At 42.2% G+C, this 17,924-nt stretch overlaps 1 protein-coding gene across 1 annotated transcript in view; it reads right to left on the bottom strand.

Moving 5' to 3' along the window:
* Positions 1 to 17,924, bottom strand: part of LOC140481912 (partitioning defective 3 homolog B-like) — a 997,517-nt gene that overhangs the window by 515,197 nt on the left and 464,396 nt on the right. Inside the window, exons 8-10 of the mRNA XM_072578586.1 lie at positions 9,603 to 9,728; positions 6,680 to 7,047; positions 2,190 to 2,329 (exon numbers count right to left, since the gene is read on the bottom strand). Coding sequence (XP_072434687.1) covers positions 2,190 to 2,329; positions 6,680 to 7,047; positions 9,603 to 9,728 — 634 coding nt within the window. The remainder of the gene's footprint in view (positions 1 to 2,189; positions 2,330 to 6,679; positions 7,048 to 9,602; positions 9,729 to 17,924) is intronic.

The following is a 17,924-nucleotide window of genomic DNA, read 5'->3' as shown; positions in this document are numbered from 1 at the left end:
CAAGCACAATCTCGATCACATTACTGGCCATTGCAGATTGAAGATGGTCATCACAGGTGACCTTAAAACAGCTACCTCCACGTCGCAATTAACAAAGGCAATGCAAGGTCTCATAGGATGCACAGGGGCATGGAGGTGATTTCTCTTCCCATCTTGAACTTGAAATATTCACCAACATGCTCTTAAATTTAAAGCTGCCTTTCTTGGGTGGTGTTGCAGTGGAAAGACAAGGCATCTGTAATCCCACCACACTTACAATCTCATGTTGAATTTGTGTAACATGACTTGTACTGCATACATCAGAATAAGGTTCCTTTGTCAAAGGTCCATGTGCAAACATTCCATGAGCCCTCCATGTCCCATTATACGGTAGAGCATCTTAAACCAGCAGCTGTGAGTGACTGCTGAAAATACAAGTTACTTATACTCCCCGCACAGATTCTTTGCAGATATGTTTGATGGATCCAGCTGCAACAGGGGCTGCTACGATGCAAAAAAGGCAGAGAGAAATTAGGGAGGAACAGGTGCTCCGGCGAGCGCAGGACCAATAGCGACTTCCAGCAGCTGCTAAACAGTCCCACTTTTTGGTGACAGTGTCCTGGGACACCCTCAGTCTGTGGCAACACTGCACCTCACTCATCTGGAGGAAATTACAACAAGGACAATATACCGTGGGCCTCCTGGATCTTCTGCACATCCTGAAGGGACCATCAGTTGGGACGTTTTACATGAAAGGAATTGAAGCAAGTGTAGGGTTCTCAGATGGAATGTAGTGAGATGGGTAACCTGTGAACTCTACCTGTAGGTAACCTATTCTTAAAGGGCAATACATTTACCAACATGCACTTGTATTTGGAACAAAATATCACCTATGCGCCCTCAGGAGAGATTTTTTTTTGTTCCTCTCCCTTTGTATGCACTATGAAGAGCAGCTCCTAGCTGATCTGGTGCACGGGGTGGGGTTTTAATAATGGCGCTGGAACCAGGAATCCTGAAGTCCTGGCATTGGCGATTATTTCCACTGCTGGCATGAGGGAAGACTGCATGAAGGGAACACCCTAAAGGTATGGTGCACAGCTAACGAGGCAAATTGAAGAAAATAGCATGATAAAACCCATTTGGGGCTCTCTCAGACAGGCCGTTCATGAAACTGCCCGAAATTGACACTTAGTCAATATCTAGCAAAATTCAGCATGAGTTCATTCTGTGAGCTTCTGTCTCTAAAATGCCCACCCACTCAGTTCCTATTGGTTGTCTAATTTTCATATTGGAGCTGGTTGGACATTCAATAAACTCTTCGATGTCCAAGTGGATGATTCTTGTCCATCAGACAAGAAGCCTTTCTTACCCCGTCTCCAAACCTCTGATTAGATTACTTACAGTGTGGAAACAGGCCTTTCAGTCCAACAAGTCCACACTGACCCTCCGAAGAGCAACCCACCCAGACCCATTCCCCTACATTTACCCCTTCACCTCACACTACAGGCAACTTAGCATGGCCAATTCACCTAACCTGCACATTTTTGGACTGTGGGAGGAAACCAGAGCACCCAGAGGAAACCCACGCAGACACGGGGAGAATGTGCAAACTCCACACCGACAGTTGCCTGAGGCGGGAATTGAACCTGGGTCTCTGGCGCTGTAAGGCAGCAGTGCTAACCAATGTGCCACCGTGCCGCTCCTAATAAGTAAAAGTCCTCATCGAAATTGGGAAGTGAAATAAACCTATGACTTTGCTCTTGTATTTTAACTGAGTAACTGAACTGGGTGGGGGAGGTTGATCAAGATTTGAGTTTTGAGTGCATACTTCTCTACAGGAAAAGGTGAACAACATTATGTTCACAACGGTGCAAGAGTCAGTTGCAATGATATGCTGTCAAGTGGGAATGACACACCATGAAGGGAGATGCAAAGAAGTGGGCATTAAAATCGGTAATATAATCCGCATCGTCTGCAAAATACTACAAAGTAGCCGCAGCTGTTTTTGAAGATCTAACACAAAAAGCAGGCGAGTGTTTAATGTCACTAAAGCGTAGCATGACAGGCATGTCACATCAAATAATTCCGGGTCATCATAAATTCTGCATTAAGAAAGGACAGATCAATAAATCTGTGTAGCTGGTTAGTGGAACATAGATTCTGTCTTCCGGATCTTGCTTTCATCGTGCAGAAACAGATGTATTTTTTACCTCCAGAATTCTGTCTCCTGACTGCAGTCTGCCATCTTTTACTGCTGCTCCTCTTTGCAGGATATTTTTAACCAAGATGGGACCGGGTCCATGGACAGATGACTCTCTGGTAACTACTGTGAAACCAAGACCTTCCGGGCCTGGGTATTAGAAGAAATCATGGAAAAGTCACTGGACAAAATATTTACTGATCATGAAAAGCATTAAAATCTTATTATAAATTTACAATCAATTACACCACTCCTCCTAGCAAAAAGGAGGCTGGATAAGAGTTAACAAAATCAGAATTGCTGGAAAAACTCTGGCAGCATCAATGGAGAGAAAGCTCTTAACTCTACTTTCTCTGCACAGATGCTGCCAGACCTGCTGACTTTTTTCCAGCAATTTCTGATCTTGTTTCTGATTTCCAGGGTCTGCAATTCTTTGCTTTTGTTTTTCTTTAATGCTAGCTGAAAGTTACTATCTTAATATCAAGGCAGCATTTGATAGAACATGGCAAGAAGCAGCAATACTCTCTAAGTTCCACAGCTGTTGTAGGTTCCTTACATATCACTAAGACTCCTCGACATCCCCTTCTGGAAACTGCTGCTTCTAGTTGGACCTTGTAGGTCCACACAAAAGGAGCAAAAATCAGAGGGATTGCCATGAAGGAGCCTTAATACTAAGTAGACCATAGGTAGCACAAAAGAAGCATGGTGTGGTTAGTGAAATCAAAATGTCTCAGCGCACCAGGAGGTATTTAGGGCATTCTATATATTAGACCCAAACATCTTCAATAGCTTAAGCACTAATCACTTGTAGAAGAATCAACCAGCACCTAACCTGCAAATAGCTGATGAACCTTTAATAAAGGTCGGTGCAGGGTCTTTCCTTCTGCTGAACGTGTGTTCAGCAGTAAGAGGTTAAGAGGGCGCATTAGCTGCAGCATTATGCTTCAGAATGGTTATTACTGGTGTTCAAATCAGTATTATTCACTGGCTGATTCCATGGAGTCCCTGCTTTGCAGGCTTCTCACGGATGCTCACTCTGCTTCCAACGCCTTCACCAGTTCGGTGTCTGCTGCAGCACACCCCCACAGCAGGTGACAACATTTTGGTGTTCCTAGGGCAAGTCACCCCAAGTTCTCATTGCATAGCTCCACAAAGTGAGGTTAAAGTTGAACAATATATGCATTATATAGTGAGTATCAAGAAATAACTTTTGTGCTTTGAAACATTATATGAACAAATGTATTATGACACAGAGTTGAGATAATGAGCAATCTTTGTCATACTCATGCATCTGCACATGAAGAAAATGCTGATCCCGTGCTATGGAGGGAAGTGACAGCTGAAAACAGTTAATGAGAATGTTCATTTCCAAAGGGGACATTTTCTCAGGCCCCAATTGATTTCCAATGCCCAGTACACTCCAGTTAATGGGCATCTAGATAATGGGAAATGTTCATTTAAGAAAAACATTTGTTTCCGTAGCAGCTCTCAGTTCATTTTCCATATAATGTCAAGTGTTTGCATTTTAATGACTGAACACTTCAGTGTCTTCCTTGCTTTAACAGTGAAATTTAGCTTTAAAAGATAATCTTTTTCATCTTAACTGCACACAAAAATAAATTTGTAATCGTACATGTCATAAAAGTCAGTTTCAGCATGCTGCTTTTGACTCTGGGATCTTACATTTATACTCATCTGGACCACGTGAAAAATTCTGGAGTATTCTTGTTGTATTCTTCTTGTGTTACCTTCATAATATCATATAGTACACATGAGATGGTGCCAAATGAAGGAAAGAAAGGCTTACATTTCAATAGCACCTTTTACAACCTGAGGTCACCCTCAGCACTTTGCTGGTTTGGAAGTTCTTTTAAACATAGTCATGGAAGTCGCCTTCCGTGAAAGGAAGTTGGCATCTAATTTGCATACAAGGTCCCACACATGTGTTAATAACCAGATATTCTTTTTAAATCACTGTTGATTGAAGGATTAATATCAACCAGGACACTGGGGATATCTCCCCGCTCTTTTCAAAATCAGTGCTGTGGGATCTTTGATGTTTACCCAACAGTGCTTACGGGACTTCAGTCTCATGCCTTGTTCAAAGAAATGGCATTGCTGACATGCAACACTCTCAATAATTCAAGAATACGTCAAAATGTAAATTTCATGCTAAATTCCTCAAGTTAGATTTGTACCCACGAGCTTTTGACTCCAAAATGTGCCAGTAAAAAGTGTAACAATATTCAATAAGTAACACGAAACACCCTTTTATTAACTGTGCCCATATTCAAAACACTGTCAGTACTGCTACCTACATGAATCCTACATGGGGAGTCTCCCCTTGTAAAACAAGACATTTGACTTTTTATTTCTCAGAAATAAAGTGCTCTGCTGCCTTTGTGCTGTCCATCACTTTTCACATGCTCTCGCTGTACCACTGGACAGGATTTATGACCCATTCCTTCTTCCCCCCATTTCAGCAGCAGTACTCTAACTCTGCTGCCCTTCCAGACTTAGCAAACTTACCCACTTTTTATTGTTCTTCCTGCCCCATTCTGCCACATCTTTGTGCCTTTCCTACCTCCACTAACTACGCCCACATAGTCAAGGACCTGTCATCAAATACACCATTTGGTTTTGCCTATTTCATGGCTCTTTCTTTCCCACTTCTTTCTACAGTCTCCATAACTACCTCTTCTGAAGCTGAGCTGCTACTGCCAGCCTCTGCCAAATGACCTCTTTTTGGCAACTTATTGCTAGAGGAGAAACAGAAGCAGATTGCTCAATTGAAGACTGAGACACACTTGTGTGTGCACATGCATCTTTTTAAATTAACAATATTGCATGGAAGAAATAGAGAAGGGCAAAAGATGAGACTCTTTCTGAGAAAGAGACTGGGCAAAGAGGGCAGAGAGGTAAGACTGACACCAATAAACTGTACCAAAGAAGAAACAGATAGATAGGGAGACAAAGAGTAAAGGCATAGGAGAGTAAGTGGAAGTTGGAGGGCGCAGCTGACAGCAGACATCAGTTAGAAATCACAAGATAAAGGAGAGTTTAAAACATGTGAAAGATACAACCTTTGCTATGAGAAGGTGTATGGAGGAATTATGATGTAGGTAATGCAAAGTGGCAAGGTGATAGACAGAATGGGATGTTTAGAAAGCAAAACTTTCCCAGCTCACCTGAGCATACTTCAGAAATCTGACCCTAACACTTGTGCAAAATCCTGCCCATTATGTACAATCTGTATTGAACATATTTTGTGTAATACTTTACTTGTCATACTTAGTTCAGTATACCCTACAAACTATAAAGGTGTGCACTCAATGCAGTGAGCAGAGGTATAAGAAATCTTTATGTATACACACTACAAATGTCTAGCTAAATCACTGTGGCAGTTGCCCCTCCATTCTGCAGACCAGACCATAATAAGTGGTTATAATTGATCTTGCTCACATAATTTGTATTATAAACCGGTCCCCACTGACTGCATTTTACTGCAGAAGTAATCCTGTTGAACATTCAATTCACATCTTTGAAAAAATGCACAGGAACCAAAGGCAATCTTGGAGTCTTGGTTAAGTATACAGCTGCACCTTGATGCTCCTGAGCACAGTGGTAGCATCCCCACCTCTGGGCCAGAAGGCTTAGGTTCAAGTCCCTACCTGCTCCATATATATATCATAACATCAAGTCATAGAGCCAAAAAGAATGTAAACAGACTTTTCAGTCTAACCAGTCCATGCTAAAACATAATCCCAAACCAAACTAGTCCCACCTGCCTGCTCCTAGCCCATTGCCGTCTAAACCTTTCCTATTCACATAGTAACCCAAATGTCTTATAAACTTTGTAATAGTACTCACATCCACTACTTCCCCAGGAGGTATATAGCACATGTGAACCACACTCTGTGTAAAAAATTTGCCCTTCATATTTTTTTCAAATCTCTCTTCTCTCACCTTAAAAATGTGCCCTCTAGTCTTGAAATCCCCATCCCACGGTTAGGACAACTACCATTAACCCTACCTATACCCCTCATTGTTTTCTAAGGTCGTCTCTCAACATCCTATGCATCAGCGAAAGAAGTCCCAGCCTTTCTTTTGTTTGAACAGGTTGCTCAAAAATATCTACAGTTGCTCCGTCACAACATTTAATGAGATTGGGTTAGGAGTGATACCACAGCAAAATGCATTTCGCCCCCGATGGTTGAGGGGTCAAGTCCATGTCCAGAGACATGAATGTAAGATCGAGGTTGACATTCCAGTGAAGGACGACTACACTGTGGGATGTGCAGCTTTTGGATGAGATGTCAACTGAGACCCTGCCTTACTTTGCAGATAGGTGTAAAAGGTCAGGGTCAATATTTATCCCTTAATCAACAGGAGAAACATGCTGTTTGTAAGGGTTGCTATGCATAAATTGATTGCTGTGTTTGCCGAAATTAAAACAATGTATGTCCAACTGTGTCATAACACACACAAAAAGAAAAATACCTTTTCTCAAATCAATTTTGATCTTTTTTCCTTGTTTCTTGGGCGCAACTCCCCCAAAGGATGTTGGCGAAGATGTTTTCTTTGACACTATTGAGTGACTGTTACTCCTCGAGTGCTTGGGGCTGCTGATCTGTGTTGAAATCAAGGGTGAGTTGCTCTCTGGGCTACTGGGATAAACCAGGTCTGTTGGTTTGCTGGAGGGCTTTGACCGCAACAGAGGTGGAACCATGGCTTTGGAATCGTCTTCGTGGCTGTGAGCAGTGAGGGGTCCAATTACAGACTTTTCATAGCGATCCCTGTTATAACTTGGAACGATCTGGAGCTGGACAGTAGGCAGCTGCATGGCATTACGAAACACCTCCTGTGCTCTGAAATTCAAAACAGGATTTTGAAGTTAAACTGCGTCATTAAGGCCTGAGGCTCGAACAAAACGGAAATGTCCCTTGATGTGGATGCCCTCTCCACACCTCACACCACCCAGACAGAAATTACCTTCAAAAGGGGCTGAGCAGTCTTTCTTCTTAGCTATGAGCCAATTGCTACAAAGTGCACAAGAGCAGCATTCAGTAGAATCATGGAATACTTACATCAAAGAAAAAGAGGCCATTGAGCTCATCGGGTCTGCACTAAATCTCTGAAGAGCATCCACGCAGATTCAAAGCCCCCACTCCATCCCTGCAACTCTGCATGGGATTTTTTTACCATGGCTAATTCACTTAACCTGCGCTATGGTGCAATTTTTAGCATGGCCAATCCAACCAACCTGCACTTCTTTGGACTATGGGAGGAAACCTGGAGGAAACCCATGCAGACACAGGGAGAACATGCAAACTCCATGGAGTCACCCAAGACTGGAATTAGACCCGGGTCCTAGGCGCTGTGAAGCAGCAGTGCTGACCACTGTGCTGCCCTAGTGATTTGTCCTGTCCATTTTGCATCCCTTCCTAACGAAGAGCACATCATTGCTGGCTTTGGGACCAGCTTTTATGGCAGAGTTGAAACATGAAGTACAACAGCCTGAGATTGCTGAACACAGGTCCAGGCTGTGCCATCATTCAAGTGTACTACTGAAGCAAGGCAATAGAATTTGAAATTTCTTTCTACACATCTGATTGATAATGTGAGCTAAAATGGTTAAGTTGTTACCTAAACTTTCCGGAGGTGTGGGTGCAACTTCCAAAAGTCAGCATTTGTTGCCCATTCTCAAGTACCTGTGAACTCAGTGGCTTGCTGAGGGGCAATTTTAGAGGATAGTTAAGAATCAGCCACAGTATCGTGGAACTGCAGTTGAGAGTGTGGTGCTGGAAAAGCACAGCCAGTCAGGCAGCATCTGAGGAGCAGGAGAATTGATGTTTCGGGCATAAGCCCTTCATCAGGAATCGGAGTCACATGAAAACCAGTTCAGGAAAAGTGGTAGAATTCCTTCCCTAAAAGTAAACCAGATGGGTTTCTACAACAACTGAAGATCTTTCAATTCCAGATTAACTCTCCAGCTTCACACGTGAGATTTGAAGCCACTCTTCAAATAATCTCTGTATTGTTATTTAAATTACATTATTACTGCATCACTTCTCGCCTAATGGGACAAAAGGCTGCACTGACTTGGCTCGCATACCCCAAAGAAAGTCTTCAAGACGATTATATGAGTTGTTATGTAGGAGTAATGACCTTTGGGTGCAAGTCTCAGAACAAAGGAGCATCACCTTCAAAAACAAAACTGGTCTTTCAGGGATGAATTCAGGTAGCACTGCTTCACACAGAAAATGGTAGAATTCAAAAAGTCCTTCCTCATGAAGGACTTATGCCTGACATGTCAATTCTCCTGTTCCTCAGATGTTGCCTGACCTGCTGCGCTATTCCAGCACCACACTTTTCAACTCTGACCTCGAGCATCCTCAGTCCCCACTTTCTCTCAGAAATCAAAAAATAGTCAAGGACAGGGTGAAAAATGTCAAAACTGAAAATGATTGAAAACACTTGCCTTGCACAGGAATCTATGGTCACAGAAGCAAGCTGAGTAAACAGAGTTTAGGTACAGGACAATCATGATCTAATTGAATGGCATAAACGACTGAGGGAACTGAATATCTGATGGAAAAATGTGGTGACGTAACAAAGGAAAGCATAACTCCATTTAAAGGGTGGCTTGATGTATACATGAGGAGATGAAAAGAGAATTGTTAATTGAGTTTGGAAGAGACATGTTCAGTTTTTGTTTTCTGTTCAAGATGTCGAATCAAACATGCCAAAATCCATGTTGACAAATCCAGAAACAATTTTTGAGAGTACATTGTCTAATTCTCACCCATCAAAAACACCAAAGATAATGTCATAAGTTTTACATCCTTCCAATTGTTATTTTGGTTCAAAACCCTGAAGGTTTGAGAGAACTCATACGCTGTCATAGCTCGCAAGGAAAACGAGAGTAAAACGGCAGTTGAGGTAAACAGGGAAGTGGAATGAGGCCAGAATAAAATCAGCCATGATTCCACTGAACAGCAGAGTGAGCTCAAGGAGCTGAATGGCCTTCTGCACAGTGGCATAGTGGTTAGCACTGCTGCCTCACAGCACCAGGGACCTGGGTTCGATTCCAGCCTCATGCGACTGCCTGCATGGAGTTTGCACATTCTCCCGGATTCTGCGTGGGTTTCCTCCAGGTTTACTCCCACAATCCAAAGATGTGCAGGTTAGGTGAACTGGTCATGCTAAATTGCCTACAGTGTACAGGGATGTATAGGTTAGGTGCATGAGTCAGGGTAAATGTAGGGGAATGGGGCTGGGTGGGATACTCTTCAGATGCTAGGTGCGGACTTGTGCCGAAGGGCCTGCTGCCATGCAGTAGGGATTCTAATTCTAATTCTGCACTTATCTCGTAAATTGATCAAACACATCTAGTGCTTCAGAAATGAATAGTTACACTTACTGAGCAAATGTTCTGTCCATTAAATTGTTGTCATTAATTTTGATGATGCACTCATTCTCTTGGAGTAAGCGCTCTCTTTTTGATCGGCTGTTCTCTTCAATACCCCGGATACACAGACCAAGGAATCTGGAAAACAAATGACAACAAAAAGGCGTGTACAAGGTTTGGAAAAAATAAACCTGCCACCTCCTCGACAGAATTGACAAATGCGAAGTGAAAAGGGGTACGCTACATCAGCTTACAATAAAGGAGACTGTCCTGTTGCTGAATTTGGCACACATACAGCTCTCCATTGTAGTTTTTGCAAGGTAGCACTCCCACCGCCGAGTCACAAATTTTCTGGCTCAAACCACATTTCAGGCTTTGAGCACACAAAACCAAACTTATATTAAGGTGCAGAAGCACCACCTTCTTCAGGGCAACTAGGGATGAACAGTGACTACTAGACCACTCAGATGAGCCCACATTCCATAAGCAATTAAAAATTAGTACTGAAGGGACTTACACTGTTGAAAGTGCTAATTTCTTGACGAGATGCTATCCGAGATATCACCTGTTTCCTGTCACGTGCCACTATTATTATTTGGCATGCAAGTAGCCCAGTTTTGTAACTCACCAGGTAGACACCTCACCTTTTAGTATGTCTGATACAGCTGCTAGCATGCCCTCCTGCAATCTTCATTGACTTAAATGAAAGCACCAAATTAATGCCTCTTAGATTTGATGATAACACAAACATAGGTAGGTGGAAAAGTTGTGAAAAGGACATAACGAGTCTGAAAATGGATAAAAGACTGGTAAAGTGAGTGGGTAAAACGTTGGCCAATGGGGTGCAATGTTGAATAGTGTGAACATTCCCACTTTGTAAGAAAAATAGAAAAGTTGCATTTACTTAACTGGAGAGAAATTGCAGAATTCTACGAAACAGAGGGACCTAGGTTTTCTGGTGCAAAAATCATACAAGTTAGTATGCAAGCACAGCACGTGATTAGGAGGGTAAACGGAATACAAAAGACGGGGAGTTTTGCTGCGATTGTACAGAAGATGGGTCAGCTCACATCTAGGATCATGTGTATAGTCTTGGTCTCCTTAGTAAACAAAGGACAAAGTAACATTACGTGATTTCCCTGCTCTTTGATGCTACCTGATCTGCTGTGCTTTGCCAGCACCACACTCTCGACTCTAAAGTCCAGCATCTGCAATCCTCACTTTCGCTTACTTCAGGGAAGATTCACTCAACTGATGGGATGAAGGGGCTATCCTATGAAGAAAGGTTGGATCTGTATCCATTGGAGTTTAGAAGAATAAGAGTTGATCTTAATGAAACATAAGATTAGATTAGATTACTTAGTGTGGAAACAGGTCCTTTGGCCCAACAAGTCCCCACCGAAGTGCAACCCACCCAGACCCATTCCCCTACATTTACCCCTTCGCCTAACACTACGGGCAACTTAGCATGGCCAACTCACCTAACCTGCACATTTTTGGACTGTGGGAGGAAACCGGAGCACCCGGAGGAGATCCTGAGGATATCTGAAAGGAAAGCTGAAAAGAAGGTTCCCTTCCTGGAAGGGACTTTTACTGAGGGAGCCAACTCAAAAATTAGGGCTCTCCCATTAAAGATGGACATGAAAATTCTGTTCAGTCAGAGGGTCAATGGAATTCTTTCTCTAAGAGAGTTGTCCAAACAAGATGTTTAATATTTTTGAGTCAGATTTAGAAAGGTCTTGATTGTCATGGGTGTGTACAGCACGGGGGTAGATAGGAAAGTGGAGTTCCCACTACAATTCAGTAAACCATGACCTTGTCAAATGGTGGTGAAGCCTGTGGCTCCTCCTAATTCATATGCTTGTACCATTTTGAAAAACAGCAGGGGAGATATCCCCAGAGTCTTAGTCAATATTTACCACTCATTCAACAAAACAAGGCTGATTATCTGATCTTGAACATATTGCTATTTATGAGAGCCTACTGCGGGAAATTTGGCTGCCATGTTTCCTACATTACAACACTGACTGCACTCCAAAAATACTTCATTGGCTGTTAAACACTTTGAAATATCCAAAAGTCTTGGAAGCACCATACAAATGAAACTTTTTTTTAAGCACAACCGTTTACAATTGGCAAGCTCAACAGAAGACAACAGTTGAAAAGCAAGCTTGGTCTTTCAGCAAACTGCTTTGGAAAATGATACTGCATCACATCAAGTATTTTGCTTTTTATCTTTCAAACTGCCTAAATGAGTTTATCATAATTAAGTTCAACATACCATCAACTCCACATACTTCCTGATCCAATAACTGTAGCAAACCCCACTTTTATTTCGTACAATATCTAATAGATTCAATCATTTCCTGTTGTGTAAAATTTCAATTGATTCAACTAATGCCCATTCACTTTCACTGTATAATGAATCCAACTTGCACTGCAGAAAATTTTCTGCACCGAAGCATAAAGCATTCTTTAATTATCCACACAGCAGAATAAATAAAGTCACTCCTCTACCAAATCTAATCTAAAGTCAGCAGGTCATTTTATAGGTGTAATCAGTTTTGTGTAAAATATGTTTCGGCTAAGTGTTTTGGTTGCTTTTTGTTTAGATTGAATTGCTGAAACAAAAATGATTAAATGGACGGAGGTATTGAGATTACACATTGGCTGTACCGCTTCAGTATTTTGTAGAAACCCTGACACAAGCATGAAATGGAAATCTTGTCATGCGTTTTTAAAATTCAAACGTACATCCAAAATTCATGATGACAAACTGATTACAAACCCTTCACTAGCCTGGTCAAAACACATTTTAAGATGAAGAATGATAAAGACCAAATGGTGTTCACTGCTCCTACCCTTGCAACACCCTTCCAACCCCCAGCAACCCACACCCCAACAGCTCTCCAAACTATCATTACAGTCTTGCCCTGAAGGAAGTGACTTAAAGTAAGGTGCATTACTATTGACATCAAATCCTTGACAACAACCATCAAACTCTTATTTTTCATGCAGTTTAAACCCCAACTTTCATCCCTGCAACTTTGGAAAGCAGTTTCAATGGCACGAAGCTTTCAGCAGCTTTAGCAGATTTACAGCCAAGACAAGCCATCACATGGTCATTTTCCAACGAGCATCATTGGACACTGAAAAGCAGTAATTTCGTATGGCCCCACCTCCCACCCAGCCACTAAAACCCTCCACCCCAGTTCCGCCAACTTTCCCAAACCCAGAGACCAAGTAGAACATCTCCATCCACCTCTGCCATCTCAGGTGAGTTCAGTTGTCATGTTTGGCAAAGACCGGTAATGAATTCTGCCCAGTTTAGCACTGAACAAGGTATTTGGTGGTTACCAAGCCACTGGTAAAGTTTCTCCTGATTGCACAGACAGAATTATTTTCTGGAAAGATTAAAAAAAAAATTCCCAACCAAAGTTCCTCTGTACTGTCCCCAACCACCCCTGTATTTTGCAGCATTCAATCATACTGGATTGTAAATTTTAAGGTTTATTGCAGCTATTGATAAATATTTTGTTTTCCTTGCACATAGGAAAAATCAAAGGCATGGAGAATAGACTGCCAACCAGATTATGATTTGTATTTCCTGGCCAAGTTCTGAAATTCGACTCCATGCAAAATGTTAAAATAATTCAAGTGGCTAAACGGCTGCATTACTTACAGACAGCTTTGAGAAAGAAAGTCAATCTTTTTAAGACCCGGGTCAAATAGTGTGTGCAAAGATCTTATAAAGTTAAGTCTATTATTAAATTATTGCATCATAAACTTATAAATCCTAATTTAAACATTTATAGCTCACAGACCATTGCATCCCAATCTAATGAAAAGAAGCATTCAACTGGACAATGTCATAATTCAAATTAATGAATAGATGGCATCTTGCTGCAATTCAACTTCCCCTTTTGTTGGAAAATCTCTCATGTCCTGAACGGTCCACAGCATCTTGATTTTAACCCAAAATGCCTTTGCTGTTATACGTGAAGGCATTGAAATGAGACAATGAGATGACATTGTGAAGACAAAGCATTCCTGTCCTTATCAGTTAAGGAACCTCAGTCAGTCGGATACGTATGCTGCATTGATCCTACTCTGTCGCATTCTCTTACTTTCTATTGGAGGCTGGAAACAAAGGGGAGCAGAAAGAGATACTGCACTGTCAGAGAATAGCTGAAAACAAGAGAACATGTGGAACCAGTAAAGAAAGAAAAATAACAGGGAAAGAAAACTAGAAAAGTGAAAGAAAGCACGAGATTGAGACTGAATGAAAAGGGTTGATTTGTCAAAGAAACAAGGGAGAGCAGAAAAGGAAGGCATGACAAAAAGGATAGAAAGAGAAAAAGATAATGTGTAAGAAAGAAAAACAGTAAACAGAGCTCAATGAACAAAGTGTGAGGGAGCCAGAGAAAAGAGTTGGGTTGGTGGTGACAGGTTTTGGGTGAGAGGGAAGGTGGGCTGGTCAGATATCAGAAAGGATAAAGTCGTAAAGGAGGTAAGGGTTGGGACTGATTCGGGAAATGGACAGGGTGGGTACAGAAAAGAGCGAGGAGATCTGCAGAAAAAGGAAGGGAGGGCCTCATAAAAAGGGGAATGGCTGGGGGAGAAAGGGTGGGGGTGGGGGTGGGGAAGGAAACCAGAGAAGGGGAGCAGGCAGAGGACTGGGGTAAATGCCGGGTGGGCCTGGGGAGGGTATTGGGTGGGAAGGGCGCTGTCAGAGAAAAGGGAAGGTGGGGTCAGCAAAGAAGGGAAAGAGTAATTGGAAAGGAAAGAAAAAGTGAAAGAAAATGTTTTTAAAAAGATGAGAAGTTAAAATCTCGACATTCATGTCGGCTAGGGGCCTCTATTTCAGGGAGTATCAAGCACCATGATCACTGATGGAGCGCACGATTGGAGAAAAGGAAACAGTGAACGAAACAATATTATTAAGGCCACTTCAGTGCTTCAAAGATATTAAATTTCCACAAGAATTTATTTCTTCAAATGGGAACCAAGTTATTGCTAGAATTTTGAAAAGTTAGAACTGCCATGAGTTTACAATTCAGTAAACCTTTGTTCTGAAAGAGCAGTTAATGTGGACACAACTATTACATTAAGCATCAACTTTTCCTACTTCGGTGGTACTTCCAGATTCCTTTTCAATGAACAAAACCATTTTTTATTCTGGAGTTAAAAGGAGTTTCATACCACAAATCCAGCCTAACAAAAGCCTTTTCACGAAAATGTTTTAAAAAAAAATCACTGGCACGCTTACACCCATAGCCTATTCCAGCTGCAGTATAAACTTTTTCCAGTGACTCTCTACACTTTTTTTCACCATGACTTCCCTCTCCTGGAGGGCTAACCCAAGTTAGGATTATATTTCCTGCCGCAATCGGGGCAGTGTCCGATACTTTGCCTGCCTGGGCAGACTTAAATGTTGCAATCGGCCAGTAATGGTCTAGCAGAGTAGAGAGTGTGTGGTGCTGGAAAAGCACAGCAAGTCAGGCAACATCCGAGGAGCAGGAGAATCGATGTTTTGGGCCAGAGCCCTTCATCAGGACCTGCTGTGCTTTTCCAGCAACACACTCTCGACTCTGATCTCCAGCATCTGCAGACCTCACTTTCTCCTAACAATGGTCCACTTTGCACCACTGCAGACAAAGTAGACTCTTTCTATACTGCCACTATGACATGCATCACAATAGAATACAATCACATGACGACTTCCCAAATAGGGATAGCTGGAGGTGGCCCATCTGTGCAACACAAATGTAACTGCACCACCTTATGGTTTAATACTAAGCAAAATTCAATTTATGCCACATTTGAAAGAAACTCACTGCGGGCGAAAACTACAGATGGAAGCAAGTCAAAGTTATTTTGATACCAACATTAAATCAAACACATAGACCTATTGGCCCATGGTAGCACAAGACCATAAACATAGGAATACAGGCCATTCAACCCATCCAGTCTGCTCAGTTATACCATGAGATCAGGGCTGATCTGATAATCCTCAGCTCCACGTCTCTGTCTTTTCCCCATTATCCTTGAATCTCTTACTCAATAAAAATCTGTGTTTCATTAAAAATCCATAAAGCCCCAGACTTCTTCAGTAAAGAATTCCACAGATTCACCACTCTATCAGAGAAGAAATTCCTTCTGATTGCTGTCTTAAATGGGTGACCCCTTATCCTGAGGTTAAACCCTCAGGTCCTAGACTCTTATGTCTCACCAAGGTGCAAAGGTCCCAATCTTCAAACACCAATGCCCAACCTACTTAACTACACCTCCCAGGAAAATCCCTCCACAGTAAATCTGAATGCTAGGCAAAAACCTGCTTTGTGAAAACACGAACTATGACAAATTTTAGATTAGATTAGATTAGATTAGATTTTAGATTAGATTAGATTACTTACAGTGTGGAAACAGGCCCTTCGGCCCAACAAGTCCACACCGCACCCGCCGAAGCGCAACCCACCCATACCCCTACATCTACACCTTACCTAACACTACGGGCAATTTAGCATGGCCAATTCACCTAACCTGCACATTTTTGGATTGTGGGAGAAAACCGGAGCACCCGGAGGAAACCCACGCAGACACGGGGAGAACGTGCAAACTCCAGACAGAGAGTCGCCTGAGGCAGGAATTGAACCCGGATCTCTGGCGCTGTGAGGCAGCAGTGCTAACCACTGTGCCACCGTGCCGCCCACTACAAATTCACCCAACAGTGCTAACAAATATTCAAACATGTAGTGGATTGTTAAGGTTCTTATGTTCCTTTCCTATATTTTTCCTTTCCAGATAGTGAAGCATCACTGTTGTGTTATCACCTTTAAATATGCTATTGAGTGAACACTTGAGCCAAGAACCAGGATGACACCATCTGGCCAGTAGCCATGAAGAAGTCCAAACAACAGCTTGCTAGACTAGGCATACGTACATTGAATAACTCCACAAATACTGGCATCCCGTCACCAAGTTCACACGTGCACAGTACATGACACTGACCCAGCTAGTACCGAGCCAGCTCCTCGGGTGAACAGAATCCCTGACACGCCTGTTTACATCTGTTAGCCAGGACTCCATGATTGGACCAAGTTAACGACCCATTCAGGGAACTCACATTCTAAGAGGTCCAACTGGTTAACCTCACTTCAATCATAACATACATAAATTGTTCTTTAACTGCAAGTTATCAGTTTGTCTGTCAAGTAAACCAGGTTGACATTTTCAAGTAACTTGAACCTACTCTACTTACCAATTCAGTATGAGACTGGCAATTCTAGGTTAAGGAAACGACAATCACCATGAAGCAAAATCTGTTCAGGCTAAGTAATCATTGTTTGTTTACAATTCATCCAAAAGCAAACCAACAGATGGTTTGTTTGCATACTGACAGCTCAGAGACAGATAAGACACAGCTTTGGGCTGAATTTTTTTTAAGGCATCAAGTCACAAAAATCTCAAAAACCACATTTTTAGTCCTTAGTTTGTGCTGAGTTAGTGTCTAGGGATGGGTGTGGAAGAGTGGGGAGGGAGCTGAGAGGATGAGGACCATTTAGGCCTGACATTCCTAATGGTCAATACACAGTAATACAGGATTCGAGGGCATCTGCAACTCTAATACTCAAGCAGTCATCACCAAGTCACAGTTTTAATTCATAATTCAAGAATGACCACTTCAAAAGATGGACTGAAGGGTTTATCACAAAAATGGCTCTGTACCTCAGCATGAGACACTAGTTAAAAGAGGGAACATGCTGGGTTTGTTTTTGCTTCAGGGGCACAGAGCAACTTCAGTCTCAAACTCATTATGTGATACATGGTTTAGAAATAGAGTTTGCTACTATGCTCTAGCATGGAAGAATCCTTAAAGGGGGTTGCAGTCTTACAGAGGAAGCAATTCGCACACACATGACTTGACACACACAGGTAAAAGTTAAACATCTACAACTTGCATGATATGGTAAAAGACTGAAGAGCACTTAACAGGAACATCATCCGACAGAATTTGGTGTCTACAGATTGAGAAGGCATTAGGACAGGTGACCAAAGGTTAGAAATAGGTTTTTAAGGATCTTCTTGGTGGGGCAAAGATATTGACAAGAAAGAATAGCATAGTTGAGGCCTAGGCAGCCACTGGTCAACTGATGGAAATCGGATGTGGAAAGAAGTATCGCACCCAGGGGGTTGCCTCCTTGGAGTGGTAACACAACCTCAAGTTGGGTTGGGAAATACAGTTTATGCTGATTGTCCTAGTTGGCCAGGCTTAGATCAAGAACAATCTGTAGTGATTGGAACTAGGGCCAGGTGGATCTCATTGACTATGAG

This window comes from Chiloscyllium punctatum, chromosome 10, assembly GCF_047496795.1.
Source record: "Chiloscyllium punctatum isolate Juve2018m chromosome 10, sChiPun1.3, whole genome shotgun sequence".
Classification (NCBI taxonomy): Eukaryota; Metazoa; Chordata; class Chondrichthyes; order Orectolobiformes; family Hemiscylliidae; genus Chiloscyllium; species Chiloscyllium punctatum.
Note: the sequence above shows the minus strand (reverse complement) of the source record. Positions and strands in the feature narration are given on the sequence as shown.